This window comes from Lutzomyia longipalpis, chromosome 1, assembly GCF_024334085.1.
Source record: "Lutzomyia longipalpis isolate SR_M1_2022 chromosome 1, ASM2433408v1".
In the NCBI taxonomy this organism is placed as follows: Eukaryota; Metazoa; Arthropoda; class Insecta; order Diptera; family Psychodidae; genus Lutzomyia; species Lutzomyia longipalpis.
Window position 1 is genome coordinate 36,950,954 of NC_074707.1, and position 15,726 is coordinate 36,966,679.

The following is a 15,726-nucleotide window of genomic DNA, read 5'->3' on the forward strand; positions in this document are numbered from 1 at the left end:
AAATTGACCCTATTCACCCCCTGATGACGTTAATCACAAAATATTCATTGGCATTTTTTTTACTCTCAACTTTTTTTTTTCTTGGTAAAATTCTCGCGCCCATTCATAATAAAAATTCCAAAATCATCTCTTTTCACTCATATCTCAATCTTCTAAGAAACATTTCATGCTTGGAATAAAATTATGTGGAGCTTCATCAAATTCATTGATGATTTTGATGAATTCTTTTAATTCTTTCAAACCTTGACCGAGTATTTCTCGTTTTTCTCTTTTTTTTTTGCAAGGGAGACCGAAAAGCATTGAATTTCAAATCCGATTGGATCATCTCGCCAGTTAATTCGCGCCCCAATTCGCGGCTCCCATGCGAGAGAATATTAAATTCCCATAAATTGTGGGGCTTTTTCGGGTGAGTGTGCGGGTAAGCTTCGCGCTTTTTGCCGGATGGGCTGATGCCGGGATTAATTAATTTTGTGCAGAAATCCCAAGCTGTTTAATTAAATCATCGAATATGCCGGAAATTTGGAAATGAGAGGACTTTGCAAAGAATTTTCCTCATATTTTATTCCCTTTTTGGAGTAACTCCCTTCACAGTATAAAGCGTATTTTAAGAGAGAAAATTGAAATGGGGCTCACCACCTTAGGGAGTGACCGACTCACCGGACTCTGCTGGTGAGACCACGAGTAGTTGTGCTGCGGTAGAATCGCATTGGGAATACTGATGGGTCCGGCATGGCCGATGGGAAGCGGTGGCTTTACTGGAGTCTGCTGTAGCGACAGGAAGCTTTGCCTACAAACAAATTTATTTAGTAAAATAGGAGATTTTTTTTTGGGAGGAGGATTTGCAGTCTTTTACCTGAAACTTCCCACAAGCTGACGCTGATACTCAGGGTCCTCATGTGGTGGCCTCGCCATATCCCTGTGACTTAGCGTGGGCGGTGATGGTGGGCTGGGGCCAGCAGAATCTTCCTCATCCTCCAGCTCAGTGTAGTAAAACTCCTCCTCGTGGTCGCTGTCGCTGAAGGTGCCATCATCATCGAGTGATTGACGTGGCTTCTTTGGCCTGGAAGAAGAAATTTCAAAGAGTAAGTACAAATTAGCACCGGCGACGTACTCGTGTCTCGATTTGCAATCTCAAACTCCCTAATAGGTGCCATTTGTGCTATGGAGAATTTAAATCTCAAGTGGGGCTCAATGTCTTCAAGTTGGTGGCTTGTTTGCTGATCGCGATCTCTTATACCTCGCAAATGGGTACACAACACGGTGTTCTTATTCACCGCGTAACCACCATGAAATGAGGGGGGGACCCAGCAGACGAGGAGGAAGTATATAGCATATGTACACACGACTTGAGATGACATGCACAACGGAACATTGAGGCGTATTAAAGAGTAAGAAGAAAAATAAAAGTAATTCCCATGTACCGTTATCAAGTTCTCTTTCAACTTCCAACTTTCATCACTTTGTGCTTTTTTTGCCATCCACGGCATACTCTTAATTTTAAGCTGTGCCAATGTGGAGGATTCCAAAAGCAAAGAAATCAATCCCTTATGCCTCTAAGGGGGGCAGATGGATTACTCCACGCTCATTTTCATACTCCCCTTTAGGGGATTTTTCCACCCTCATAGAGTTTCTATGACGATATGCTGCCAAAGTTTAATTTCAGCAAGACTTAGAGGAAGGAACCACGAAGGATGTCTTTAATCCGTTGAGAAATTAGACTAAAATTAAATTTCCTTGATTAATTTCTCTTCTTGTTTTTAATAAGTCGCTACATTGGAAAAAAATATATAAGTGATTAGAAATTAATTTCAAGATGGCGGAAATTGCAATTAAGGACGCTAAAGTACTTTTTGGCATTTCAGTTAATCTACTTGCCGTATAGAAACTTTGTTAGAAGATATGCTCTAGAATTTCTCGGAAAACTTTTCTTACTTGACTTTTATGAGTTATGTGAAAGCTTTTCAAAGTTCATAAGTATTTTGTTTTGGTTTTTGTACTACTGACATTCTAAGGAAAGTTTTAAGAAAATTCTTTAGAATACCTTTATAATAGTACCTACATAATAGTGGAATATTAATCAATGTAAAGCATTTAATTAAAATAAAATTACTCAAGAGCTTTTTTCTTTAAAAGAGACATTCATTGCTAATGTTTGAAAAGTTTAAAAAAATAATTTATCAGAATTTTAAAATGATCTAAATACTTTATTTCTTAATCAATATTCTTCAAATTTCGACTGAGGAAGTTCTTTAACTAATTCTTTAATCAAATCATTTACAATTTTAATAAAAAAAAAGTTTTTATGCGCTTTTTATGCCCTCAAAGAAAACAATTCAAAATTGTTAAGCCTACTAAATGCACTACAATAGAAAAAATCCGGGTTATAACAATCAATCCATTGACTAAAACTTGACTTTGATAATTAAAATATTGTCACGACTCATTACTATTAGTTTTAATTAATTAATTCTGTCGGCCTTTAGCAAAGAAGAAAACACAAATCAACACTAAAAAAAAATTTCTCTCTGCGACATCTCAATGGAGAGGCCTCAAAATCAAAGGAAAACCCCAGAATAAATTTTCCCTGAAGGTTGACCTATTTTTCCCTTCGGTAGATGCTCAAATTCTCGGACGAGAAACTTTTCTCTGAATTTTCAGTGTGGAAAACTTATTGCTTTGGGGATTGGAATATGAGAATTTGTGGCTGTTACATACTTTGCCTTTGACCTCATTCTTCTCTTTTTTTATTTTAGTCAAACTTGCATCGTATAATTGGTCGGCAAAAATTTTGATTTATGCTTTGAGGTGGAATTAAAATTTGTCACGGAACTCAAATTTTTTTTTGATTGTGGATGACCTGAAAAACTCTTTCAGGGGGGAATTTGTAGGTATGTCAAAATACGCGCACAGGGGGGGATTGAACATAGTTGGAAAATTGAAAAGCCCATTTGAGGGTCAATATCGATTGAATGCCATTGGAGGACAGAACTGTGTCAAGGCACAATAAATATTCCATGTCTTTTCGCCAGCACTGAGAGGTCTCACTCTTTCTCCTCCATTGCTGCTCCAAACAATCAACTATGCAAATCCCATTGAAGCGCCATATACTATGCGAGAATTAATATATTACATACACAGTTCCAAACCATATATATCTCGTTGATAAATCACATCATTCAATATGCAAAATCTGCCCCGCGAGACCGTCCAAGAAGTGACCAAGTGGAAGATGGAGATTTCTCGGACAAAGACTGAGTGAGGAGATTTTCTTGAATACTCCCCGCCAACAGGATCCTTTTCTCATGCAAATTCTCCCCCCATCTATTCTGCAAAACAAAATGCTCGCCTCTTGGACATGGTGCCACAGGGCTATATATATTGGCTTGATTATTCAATTTCGATTTGTTGATGATCCGCCAAAGTAACAGGTTCTCGTGCTTTTACAGTTACAATCGCGAGACCCATCGAAACTTCTTTATTTTCACGATATTTCACTCGCTTTTTTACACACTCTCTTCTTGTCTTTTTATTTACTCTTCCCCAGGTGTCTCATCACATTGGACACACTTTAAACGATCGTCTTCCTCCATTTATGATGAGTTCTTCGTTTTGTTATTTTTTTTTTTGGCAGTCGCATCACGCACAACTCCACACGGGAGATTTGTGCTGTAACTCTCTTTGATTTCTTTCTTATATGTATATTTTTATTGAATTTTATTTTATTGAAAGCTATTTGCATAAATTTGTTTTACAGCAAAAACTCTATATATTCTTTCCTGAATACTTCTTATGAACCCAAAAAAAAATTAATAATTTCCACCCATAGAAAATTGTTGGAAAATCTTTGCCCTTTCTGCGAATTTCGAGGAAATCTCCGAGAAAAATTATCCACATCTCAATGAATTTCCCACGCAAGAAAATTCCACATCGACCTATTCAATTTCATGATGAAGCGTTGAGTATACCCAATGAATTTTCCATCGCTTTTCCACACATGGAATACAATGGTTGCATAGCTACCCCCACGCTGAATTTGTTAAGCTCAACGTTATCGCATTTATTGAAAAATTCTGCTCCTGACAGTTTCATGAGAGAAAATCCTCCAAAGAAGTGAGCGATAGTAAAACTTCCTGAAGCGATGAAAGTGCAAACTGCATGAAGAAAATCAATAGAGCTTTGTGAATTTAAAGGTGCAGTGAAAATTCCCTCAAAAGGCGTTTGTAAAACTTTAAGTTGACCTAACTGAAACCTCAGCGTGGCGCCAGAAAAAAATCCGCAATAAAAATGATGTGAAAAAACCCCCACCGCGAGATTGAAGATGCAGGAAGGATGTCAAAATGCCTCAGAAAAGACATAAAAAAAAGTCAAATGAAGCTCAAAAAAGAGCACAAAATATTCATGCAGCGTGAAAGTCTCTGAGAAAACGGCAAAGAAAATAACATCAAATATATTTTGTATGTAAATTTTCGTCACGTTAGTAATATATTTTTGAAGTGAAATGCCAAGGGGTCTGTAAGTGGGAGCTTTTTGGTATAAAATGCTCTTTACTGCTCTTTAATCTTTAACATTTTTGAATTTTTTCAAAGATCTTGCATTATAATTCAAATATTGACAGGAATTTAAAAATTCAAAATAACCGTTCTAAATGTCTATCTTAAAAACAAATTTTTCACTGAAAGCTCACCGAAACTGATAAAAAGAATTCTTCAATTCTCTCAAACTACACGATCTCAACAAGAAATTATTATTAATTCTTTTTTAAAAATTGAATAAAGTTAAAAATCAACTGTCATGAAATGTCAAATATCAAGTACTGTCAGTCAATGACAAATTTGATTCAAATTAATTGTATTTAAAATAAAGTATTTTCCACGATCTCCAAAATATTTTCCAAAGAACTAATAAATATTTAATCAATAATTCATTGTCAGAACTATCATTGTGTGAATAATTTTAATTAATTGTTAAATTGCCATTAAATAAATGTCAAATTCAAATTAACGATCATCAAGAAACACCCTCAAAAATTCTAAAAATTAAATAAAGAAAAAACCACACGTTGCTTTCAATTTTGTTTCATGGCACAGACAGCAATATTCGCGAATGAGTTTGCAATTTCCTCAGATGCCCTTGAACAATTAAATTCCATAGCAATGTACCCTTAAATTTGCCAGTCATCATCCCCTTGAAAACCCATTGTAGAGTCCTCCACCACCAAAAGGTTCTTTGGTGGACTCGTCGTGTTCATTAGTTGGTTGCTTTTGAGAAATGCCACTTGAGCCCCTCCCGAGAGTTCAGGTGGTAACACTCCAATGCGATTAAAAAGGTTATTAGGTCACGAGGTGTTGTTGGCAATGTTACCTACAGCAAAATCCCTTCTGAAAAGTGGGTCATAAACTTACCCTAAATGTGCATTGCGAATGTGTGCTTCAATCTGGGACACTGTTGAGTGGATGACGTTGCAACCCTTCCAAACGCACTTGAAGAGCGGTCCATTTGCCTGCAAAGAAGATCAAATTGATGGACTTTAGAGATTTGTGCAGTGGTGGTTACTCTGAGGACATGGTATTATTTCACAAATTAAATGGGGCTTGGCACACGTGAGATTCATCTGCATTTGCACACCGCAACTCTTATCAGAACAAATGTGTGTGTGCATCAGATTTGACCCAGTTTTGCTCTCCTCGTTTCGAAAACGCTGAATTGGGTCGACAAATTAAATCACCCACCGCCCGGTGCTACGCGCTATGCCTTGAAAATGTAGGTCAACGCCATTCTTTAGTTACCTACACGGAGGAGACTATATTCACCAGGCACGCCAGGGGTTGATTGTTGCTCCCAGAGGTAAAGAAAAAAAATATATCCTCATAAAGCTCTCGAAGGAATCACAATTTTAAACGCAGGCAATGAATGAGAAGGAAAACTGCATGGAAAACTTTAAAAATCCCTCTTTTACTAGATTTTAAATAGGGTTTTTTTTTAATAAACATTAATAAAGCTCTTTCATCATTGGAAAAATAAATTGAATTGTATATAATCATCTGAGCTTTTTCAATAAAAGAAAAAACAAGACATAAAGAACCTCTCAAATTTGATTTAAAAAACTCCCTTTTATCCCTATTTTTCCCCAAAGAAAAGCATTCCTATCCTTTCGATTTTCAAAAGGAAAAGAAAAGCAAGATGCTGTGTGTGTGGCTGAGAAATTGGAGCAGAAATATTCCCACGGAAGCGCGCAAAAGCTCGCATTTCCCGACCTCATTTCGCACCGAGTTTTCTGTGTCGTCGATCAATAAATGCCCGAATCTCTTGCCCTGCCCTCCCACAGGACGTGCCCATCAGTATCCCATCACATTTTAATTGGCAAATCGATGAGCTCTTCCTGGAAGCAATTTTCCCCAGCGTCAGCTTTCGCATGTACGAACTTGGGGGCATGAAAATGTCGCATGCGATTGAAAGATGAATGGGATACCGGGAAAAATCTTTTGAGACATTTTCTCCGCCCCCCGCACCATCCTGCGGTGACCTACTTTTCTCCGGGAGCTTTTCTGGGACACAAAATCCGTATTCGGAGGCGGAAAATTATCGTCACTTCAGGGATTTTCCTCCTGTTTATCTCCCCATCAAATTCTAATCATTGCTCCGTTTGGGGATTTTGTATGTGGCAGGATGTTGTTTTTTGCAAGTCTGCAAAATCACTTTGCGGTGGGAAATGGAGTGGCAGAAAATTCAATTTATCAATAGGCGGTCTCAATGATCCCACACTGATGGTGGTAACATTGAAACTCTTTCTGGACAACTATTAGCTCATTTTTCTGCAATTCATTTAGACCGAGTTGAAAGAAGAATAAGGAAATTATTTATTTAGATAAAGGAACTATTTTTCTTTTAGTTTTTTTTCTTTAATATTTATTTATGTTATTTTTGAATATATAATTTTCAATAAATTATTTTAAAGTTCTTAAAGATACTTAACAGATGCAATTAATTTCTTTTTTATTTTTGAATTTTTCAATAAACTGTGCAGTTCACAAAAAAACAAAAACAAAAACAATTGGAAATGACGAAAGTTGATGTAAGATTACTTAGAATTCTTATCAATTTTCTATAGAAAAAAAGTACATAATTCAGCAATCAATTTATACAGCTTTTAATCAATTGCTATACATAATGTTTCTATGCTGTTTACAAGTTCAATATATTTTAACGAAAGGCTAATACCCTATTAGTGCATTAAACTAATTAAAATTAATGCAGTATAAGCATTTTCCAATGATTCCCAACAACTTATGAGTCATAAACAGAAGAAAAAAAATCACAAAGAAAGGCTATACTTATGTACAAACTTATCAATTCGTATTTTCTTATCTATTTGGAATATTTTGTGTCGCATCTCGCATCCAAAACATTTTTGTAAATATTTACAAAATTCCAAACTCCCCATTCATATTATCTCCAATCTACAAGCTGAACCACTCGACAACGTGATATTTTTCCATCGAGTAATCTCACTTTACTCTTTGTCTCATGAGCTTGACACATAATTCTCATAAAGCATAAAAGGTTTCCATGATGGAAATGTCGGTCATCGATGATGGTTTGTAATGACTTTTCAGTTTGTTATTTTCTTCTTAGGAGATAAAGTGCAACAAAGACGCCAATTCAAACAAATTGAGGTAATTGTCAATCTAGAGCCTAAATGAGATAGATCTCTGGGCAATTTGCAGCAGCATTCCGCATGTATATGTGCGGTTTTTTCTTACTGTATGTTGCAACTGGGGCTACGATGGGATTTAGCAACATTAAAAATTTCACAATTTTCGCATTAAAAAATCTCGCGCTAGAATTATTATGAAATGCCGGCCGGCTAGGTCGTGCTATATTTGCCATCATGCCACTCCACTTAATCACTCACAGCCGTCCTCGGGAGTGTCTTCTTGTCTTGACAGATATTTTATTGTTCTCTTGCAGACAGATGAGCTATTAATTTGTATTACTATACTGTGTGAGGAAAAATGGCATTTAGTGTCAAAATAAATATATATCATGCAGAGCATTTTTTTATGCGGCACGCTGACCTACATAGAGTGGCTTGGAAAGCTAGGCCAGAGGGAGGCGGCAACTATGTAGGGCGCATTGTAGTACAGAGGATACATAGAGCAACCCCGGATGGATGCTTGGATGCCATGGTGGCACGATTATGTGGGAAATCACGAGGCCAAACCCCAAAGTCATGTACAATGGTTCGGCGGGGTGTAAATAGGCGAGTAAATATTTGTGAAATGTAGAACATGCCCCAATTGCAATGTTTTCTCCCATACCAAAAATTCTCCTCTTATATGTATGTTGCAGTACTCGATGCTCAGAATTTCATTTTGTATGTGGAGTAGAAAGAAAAAAAACGAACGGATAAACCATTCTGATTAATATCTTCCGATGCTGGGAAAACTTCCTTTTAGGTACATACTTCCCTTGCTGTATGTGCCCTATATGTATGTGAGAACTACAGGAAGACTCAACTGATGTCCAGCAATAAACTGGGTGATTTACACGAAAAATCGACTGAATGTAGGTCAAATTGTTTCGCCCAAAAAGCCATTTTGGAAGGCAACTCACGGAATTTCCCGCCCTTCCATAGAAAAAAACCTCTAACTCCACAAACTTGTGCTTTCATACTTGGAAAGCAATATCACCAAATTTTCCCAGAAGAAGAAAATTCCGCCCAAAGGGTTTTTATCGAAAGTAACACAGAGTTGACTCAAAATCAACCACATAACGAGTTTATTTAAGCAAAAGAAACATCTTTTAGCAAGAAGAGTGATAAATCACTTTATCTGCTAAAATTTCTTCATCATCAGTGTGTTGGATGCTTTAATAGAGAGACTAAAAGTCATGTGGATTTATGTTTAACCGTCTAAAGTGCACCACTTTGTCTGACACCAATTTGCAACATATGACATCAAAATGTCAAACGAGGGCGTTAAAAGTTAACAAGATAATTTGTAGTGGTGTCCTGCAAAAAAGACATATTTTTGGATTTAAAGCAAATTGATTTATGAAGATACAGAGAGAAATTGCAGTTAATTTGAATTTAAAAACTTGACGAAATGTCAAACTGATCACGAGTAATGGGAAAATACTCAAAATTCCTATGGAAAGCAATTTCAATGAATTGAGAGCTTTAAAAAGTATTTATGAGGTTCTATCCAATATATCCTTCAGTATAGGGAATTCATTACTCAATTTCCTTCCTTCGTTAAAATGTCGTACTGGTCGTACTCCATTTTAAAAGATGGCGTCATGGCGTCCTTTGCAATTTATCAAGTAATGAAAACTTATGCGTTATAGATGAATAAAAATTCATCAATGACCAAAAAGCTCATTCAAGCTATTAAAACAAATTTTGTAAAATCTTCCCAGAAAGAAAACCTTTTTTCCCACCTCTCGTGACTCCATTATTACAAGCAGGAACGATAGAAAAAGCTAACAGGCATAATATCAACCTTAATGTCTCTGAAAGTTAACCACACAAAAACCAAAGCGAAATGACTTAATTTCTCTGAAATTAATTCCCAAGGCCTTCAGGAAATAATAATTCATCCTTTTTTCCCCACCAAAAACTCCCCTTGAAATCGTGACCAACAATGCGAGATGACTCTTTGTTTCCGCACGCGGGAAAACCCCCAATTCTGCAGCAATTCACCTAATGGCTTCCTAGGAAGCTTTCACCGGAAAAGCTAGAGGAAAAAATGTACCCATAAATCTTGGGAATGTGCCGGAAAAATTCCCCCTTGAAACTTCACGCGTTTTTCGGGGTAATTTAATTATTCCCTCGAATGTGAAGTAAAAAAAACTGTTGAAGGATTTTTTTTTTGAAATGGAGAAAAATATTAGTATACATTTCCAGGTCGATGCGGAAGTAAATAGGGCACATAGAGGGGGGATGCTATGCGCCAAATTGCACACCTATATAGTATATGTTGGCTATATACACCTCCCTGGTCCCGCGATGATTTTCCTCGGGATACGAAAATTGGGTCATATCACTGTGGAAGCTCTTAACCTAGTTTCGGGTTTTGGAATTCCCGGCTTCGGATAGGTTGCCGGTTGGATTGTGCGCACACCACCCATGGCATCCCTCTCGCTCCAATGTGTCCCATTTTCCATACCGGGAACACCACGATGGAGCAGGACGGGGTTGTGACAACGGGAAAAGCTCCCACAAAGCGGGAAAAGTAAATATACATAAATAGAGATCTCTGGATGAGATGTTCGCCCTTCTACATGCTACATAACCAACATTTGGTACATACAGAATTGCTGGTTGAGTAAATAAGTTGGTTTGGGGGAAGAAACCCCGGGGGAGAGTTTGTTGAACACACCGGGAAATGGTAGTGGTTTGAATTCGATGACCTATTTCATGAGATTTATGTTATATTCTCTTCATCTCCCTCTCTGCTCCCCCACATACATTATGACGAACTTCATACAACTCATATTTCCCGCGTTCGCGATAACGCTCATTGTTTCCGCCTCTCTATTATCTCCGAACATGGCCTCAAATTGAGATTAATTCCCAACAAGTAGGGCCCCAATGTTGAAAGCTTCTCTCCAACAACTCTTAATAACTTTCTGATTACAATGAAGGAATTTTCGCATTGAGAAAAAAAGGGGTGGGTGGGAAATGTCGAGAAATGTCCTCGATAGGGCTTCACAAATTCCTCCGTTAAAAATAAAACCCTCCATTGTATTGTCGGCGTTGGGTCGAAATTTTCAACCCACTCTTGCGCCCAACACCCCTAGCGGTGTAATTGGTGGTTTTGATGGGGGGTTGGGGGGTATTTTCTGCCTGCCTTGGTAAACTACCCCAATGCCATAGGGAAAAAACACCGTCAAATTGCCGGCTTTTCGCCTTGGCAACCCCACTTTTGGGCTTCCCCACCCCCGTAGAGGCCACCCTGCACATTTGACCTACTTTCCGCGCGCAACCAATACACCGGCACGAAGGACAGGCGCGCTTTGTTTTGCCCTCCAATACATACGCAAAGCACGCGCTTCTAAAGCTCACAAGGATCTCTCCTTTCTACCCAGAGGAGCACTGAAAAAGGAGAAGCGACTTTTCGTGTCGGGGTCAAACAGCAACGCACACATAAACGCAACCGCCTACCTATTGTGTGTATGTGTCCATTTTGTCCACGCGCACACATACACACGCACCAGTGGAGCTTTTGCGCATCAGGAAAGCGCTTTTCCTTTGTTAACGCGGTTTACAGAGCCCTGCGTTGGATTTATTGACGTCACGGCCGATGTGAAACCGAAAGGGGAGCATGTCCTGGTCGCGCGACATCGGAATCGATGCCTTGCTCATGACACATTTTTGGCAATAAAATCAAAATAAATTGTGACGTCATTTTCATTTTGTCACAAAAACCCACCATCAAGGTGACGAAGATCCAACCAGCTAATGATGTTGAGGCCAAGATGACCGAACAAACCCACCCCCGCGCGCGCCCTTCAATTCGGGGGCAAGGTGAGGCCGGCTCTCGAAAAGAAACAATATAGCAAGAAAAAAGGAAAACACACGAGAATGCCAAGATGAATGTTTAATGGGTGGAAAATCAACAATTTCAATAAGAAAACACCACCGAAAAAATAGGGGTGACTTTTCCAATACAACATTAGATTAATTTATGCTCTAAATAAACCAACTATGTGGTGCTGAATTGAGAACAAAAGAGACGCCTTGTTGCCAAATTGCAGCGACACTCCTGCAAAAATAGGTCACTTGTACATAGAGGATGATCCATAGCAACATCATGGGGAGGAAAAACTATTGCAAATATGTACACAAAATGTATGTTAAAACATATAGCAAGCGGTACATAGCATCCTGGAGAGTAATTATAGTTTCCAGGAGTCATATCAGGAAAAGTTGTGAGAGAGAAGACTAATTGGGTTTTATCTGCTGAAGAAATTGAGAAACTCAAACCCACGGAGAGAGATAAAATTGAAGCACAGGAGCTTTTTGTCAAGTTTGAAAGCTCTTTGTTTTGTACTATATAGTTGACCTGAATTTAAGATAAACTTTAGACGCTTTACAAGTGTTTGAACTATTTTATCATAAAAATTGAATTCTTTAAGTTATGATGAAGTGAAACAATTCAAAATTTCTCATTTATAAGAAAGTTCATTAGAAAAAATTGAAAAAAACTTTGTGCTACGTATAATGCGTTTCTTTTCATGAATTTTCGTTTTATTAATTAAATTTGATTAAAAAATGTAGATTTGAGAGAATTTCTTTAATTTTCTGTACAAAAGAAAATTTTAAAACATCATTTTAATTGGAAAGAAAATCAATTAAAATATGTATAGCCCGTAAAATATAATTTTGTACGAAAGTTTCTTGATGAAATTTTGTTAAAAATTGAGTTCAAAAATTGAGAGAATTTTTTTTCTTTCTCCTAACAAATTCTTCTATGAAAGTATATTAAAATATGTTTTTTAAATATTTTTTTTTAAAGTAAAATTAACTGAAATATTACATAAGTTTTTATTTAATTATGTGTGTTTTTGAGAGCTTGCTAATAAAGCATTATTAGTTTATTTCACGACTTTATTTAATACGGAAGTTAATTTTTTTAGTATGTTAATACATAAAATGTCTTTTTCTACACATAAACACATAAAATGAGCTCGTGTAAAGTTTTTTTTTTCTGTTCGAAATAAAAAAAAAAACTTAAAAATTATGTATAAAATGCTCAAATTTTTATGAAAATTCTAAAAAAAGACCTCCGTAATTGAATTTTATTTTCTGACAGCTTTTTTTTTATTAATATTTCAATATATATTTTATTGGAAAAACAATTTTCCATTACACAAAAATAGATTTTCCGGTTTATGGTATTTGTCGGATTAAATTTCTATTTCTGTTTATTTACAAAATTAGCTCCCCACAGTTATGCGTGGGATGATCCTGTGTTTGATAGGTTTCAATATAAAAGAAAAGCTCCCTCCAATGTCAAGAGGTATACTGGGGAATTCCTCGAGGTCATTACAATATCTTGGTGAGAAATTGCCTTCAAGAAAAGCTCCCTCACAAAGGACTTATTTGTTTATTCAAGTCTTCCCTTTTTTTGCCTTCGGGGTGGGTTGTTTTGAAAAAGAAAAAAGAGGAAAAAAAAGCAAAAACACTTCCAAAATGGACTCATCCGAATCCCCAAAAGCGAGACTTTGGGAATTCCCTCACCACCAATCGATCATCCTTGTTTATTCCCCAACACGGGCTGTATTGAATTTCATTTGGTGGGTTTTTACAGCAAAAATCGCCTTGATGGAGAAAAAAGGGCATTTGTAGAGAAATTGATAACTACGCCGTAAGGTTAGCAGGGGGTGCACGAAGGTGCGCATGATCCCTCCACCACAGAGAAAAAATGTTGGTATTGCACTCCTTTTATATGGAGAACGCGGGGAGGGGGAGGTGGGTGGTAAAGTTCTGTGGGTGAGTGTATATTTTCCCACCCAAAATAAAAGACGCGCTCTCATAGTGGGTCACGAGAGAGCATCGAGTTGCGCCGTAGAGCAAAGCCGGTCGTTGCACACGATTTTCCAGCAACAGCGTGGCTTTGTTTTTGTTTACATCCGCGCAACTGCTTCGGCAAAGAGCACAATCCAAACAGAGAGCATGTTACATGTTGGTACATACAACATGAAATTGAGAGGGAATGACAAAGGGAGAGCCATACGATAAACTCACAGCACTTATATATATATACAACACATATTATATATATATTTCTTTTGATTCCGGAAAGAAGGCCAAACAACCCAGGCTATACCATCGTTCAGACGGAGTTATCGCAACTGCGGCTCCCATCAATTGCGCGCCATTTTTGTGCCCCAAAGGGAATTCCTCATACCACCATCCAATGTTCTAAACATGCAAGATAAATAGCAATTTGATAAATTAAAACAACAAACTTCCTCGTAAGGTGAGTTTTTTTTTACTTTTAGAGATCTTTCAATTTCTTTATATCCTCCCCTCCTTCACTCTCTATCCCCCAAACTCCTAAGCATCCTTTTGGTCCTTCGAAGCGGAAAAAGAAGCTCCAAAATGTCCCCGAGAAAAATTTATTCTAACTTCTAGGAAGAAAAATCATCGAATTTCACTGCATAACAATCAATGAACCCGATTTGGTTTCACTTCTCTCCCTAAGCAAATTCCCTTGTGGTGTATTTTTGAGTGTTTATGTGTGGAATCGAATGGATTACATTATTCGTTCATTGAACTCCCGGCTTCTTTAATTATTTGCCATGCCCCTCGCTGTTTCTTTCCATGTACATTATTGCATTGAATTTAACGCACACACAAGTACATAGGCATAGTATAGAAGCTCTCTGGGTACCAGCAAAAATATCGGGCCTCAACAATGAAACCAACCCACTTTGCACTTTCCCTCAATGAAATCCCCCTTTCAACGATTCATTCTCTCTCTAAAACATACTCTAGGGGAGATTTCGGGAACGCTTGAGGGAATTTCGGAGAAAGGCGTCTTCCCTTTGTTCACCACCGTCGAATGAATGTGTGTGTGTTTGTGGAAATTTTTATGGCGAAAAGCGGAAAATATTGCGGTAATTAATTCATGAGAATCATAATCAGCTGTTGGAGGTTCAGAGAATTATACGGTGTAATGCTTTCAGGAAAAATTATATACATATGTGTATATAGTTGATAGTGGGGTATGATAAAAGTTTGTTGATTGATGGGCTAGTAGATAAACGGTTAATAAATAGTAGAAATGAATTGAAAGCATTGAGATATTATTCAACAATATATCATAAAAATCCAGAGAATTTTTTTTAGAACCATTTTTCAGAATTATTAGGGGTTGAACATTTCTAACAAAATGTTACAGCTTCATCTTAAAAGCTGTGTAAATCTTTTTCATATCTTATTCAATATATAAAAGAACTTTTCATAAAAGAAAAGGCAAACAATTTAAATTAAATTATTCTAATGATTGTGTTGCGTAAAATTATTATTTTTGATTGATATCTGTCAAAAATGACAGTCTTTTGCAGCATCTGTCAGAAACAGCTGTCACTTTTACAGAAGTAATTGGCGTCATTTTACCCCACACCCAACACCATTTGTATCTTCCCAGCATATAAAAAAGTTTGTCCATTCTTCCAAAAGTTTTCTTGTAAGCAAAAAATATTCTTTATTGATTTCGAAGTAAAATAAATAAATAAAAAAATGAACAAAACGACAGAAAAAACTATCATTACACTGTAAGACAATTTACTTTGGTAAATTACATTAAAAGAATTTTAACAATTTTCCTGAGAATTTCATGTGCATTTGAGTTGTCATCAAAACTTTTCCCTGAATTTAGCATGAGTTACATGGAAAGTTAACCCAACGGGCTTTCCCGCGCACAAAACCCCACCCACTATAAATTTTCCGAACCAGGAAGAGAATGTGAGGCGCAAAAGCAAAAGAAATTTACCGAGCACTAGAACGAATGCCTAAATTGCGTCTAAAATGTTATATAGAAAGTGTTGCGAGAAACTCTCCGAAATCCCTTTCACTCGCAATCCGCACACGAAAATTTAATAATAAAACTCTACTAATTGGGTAGCATGGCGTTAAGTTTTTTTTTATATTACCTATGTAGAGTGGGTGAAAGTGAGCCCACCTAGAAGTAATTGGGATGCGTATGAAAATCTCTC

The 15,726-nt window shown here is 37.0% G+C and overlaps 1 protein-coding gene across 3 annotated transcripts in view; it reads right to left on the reverse strand.

The window, feature by feature from the left end:
- The window catches only part of LOC129787101 (zinc finger protein 395), an 88,205-nt gene that overhangs the window by 9,267 nt on the left and 63,212 nt on the right, over positions 1 to 15,726 (reverse strand). Inside the window, exons 5-7 of one of the 3 annotated variants that reach the window (XM_055822420.1) lie at positions 5,403 to 5,500; positions 854 to 1,060; positions 658 to 787 (exon numbers count right to left, since the gene is read on the reverse strand). In XM_055822420.1, coding sequence (XP_055678395.1) covers positions 658 to 787; positions 854 to 1,060; positions 5,403 to 5,500 — 435 coding nt within the window. Of the gene's footprint in view, positions 1 to 633; positions 788 to 853; positions 1,061 to 5,402; positions 5,501 to 15,726 lie in introns of all 3 variants that reach the window. The other 2 variants (XM_055822419.1, XM_055822418.1) reach the window with 2 other exon arrangements.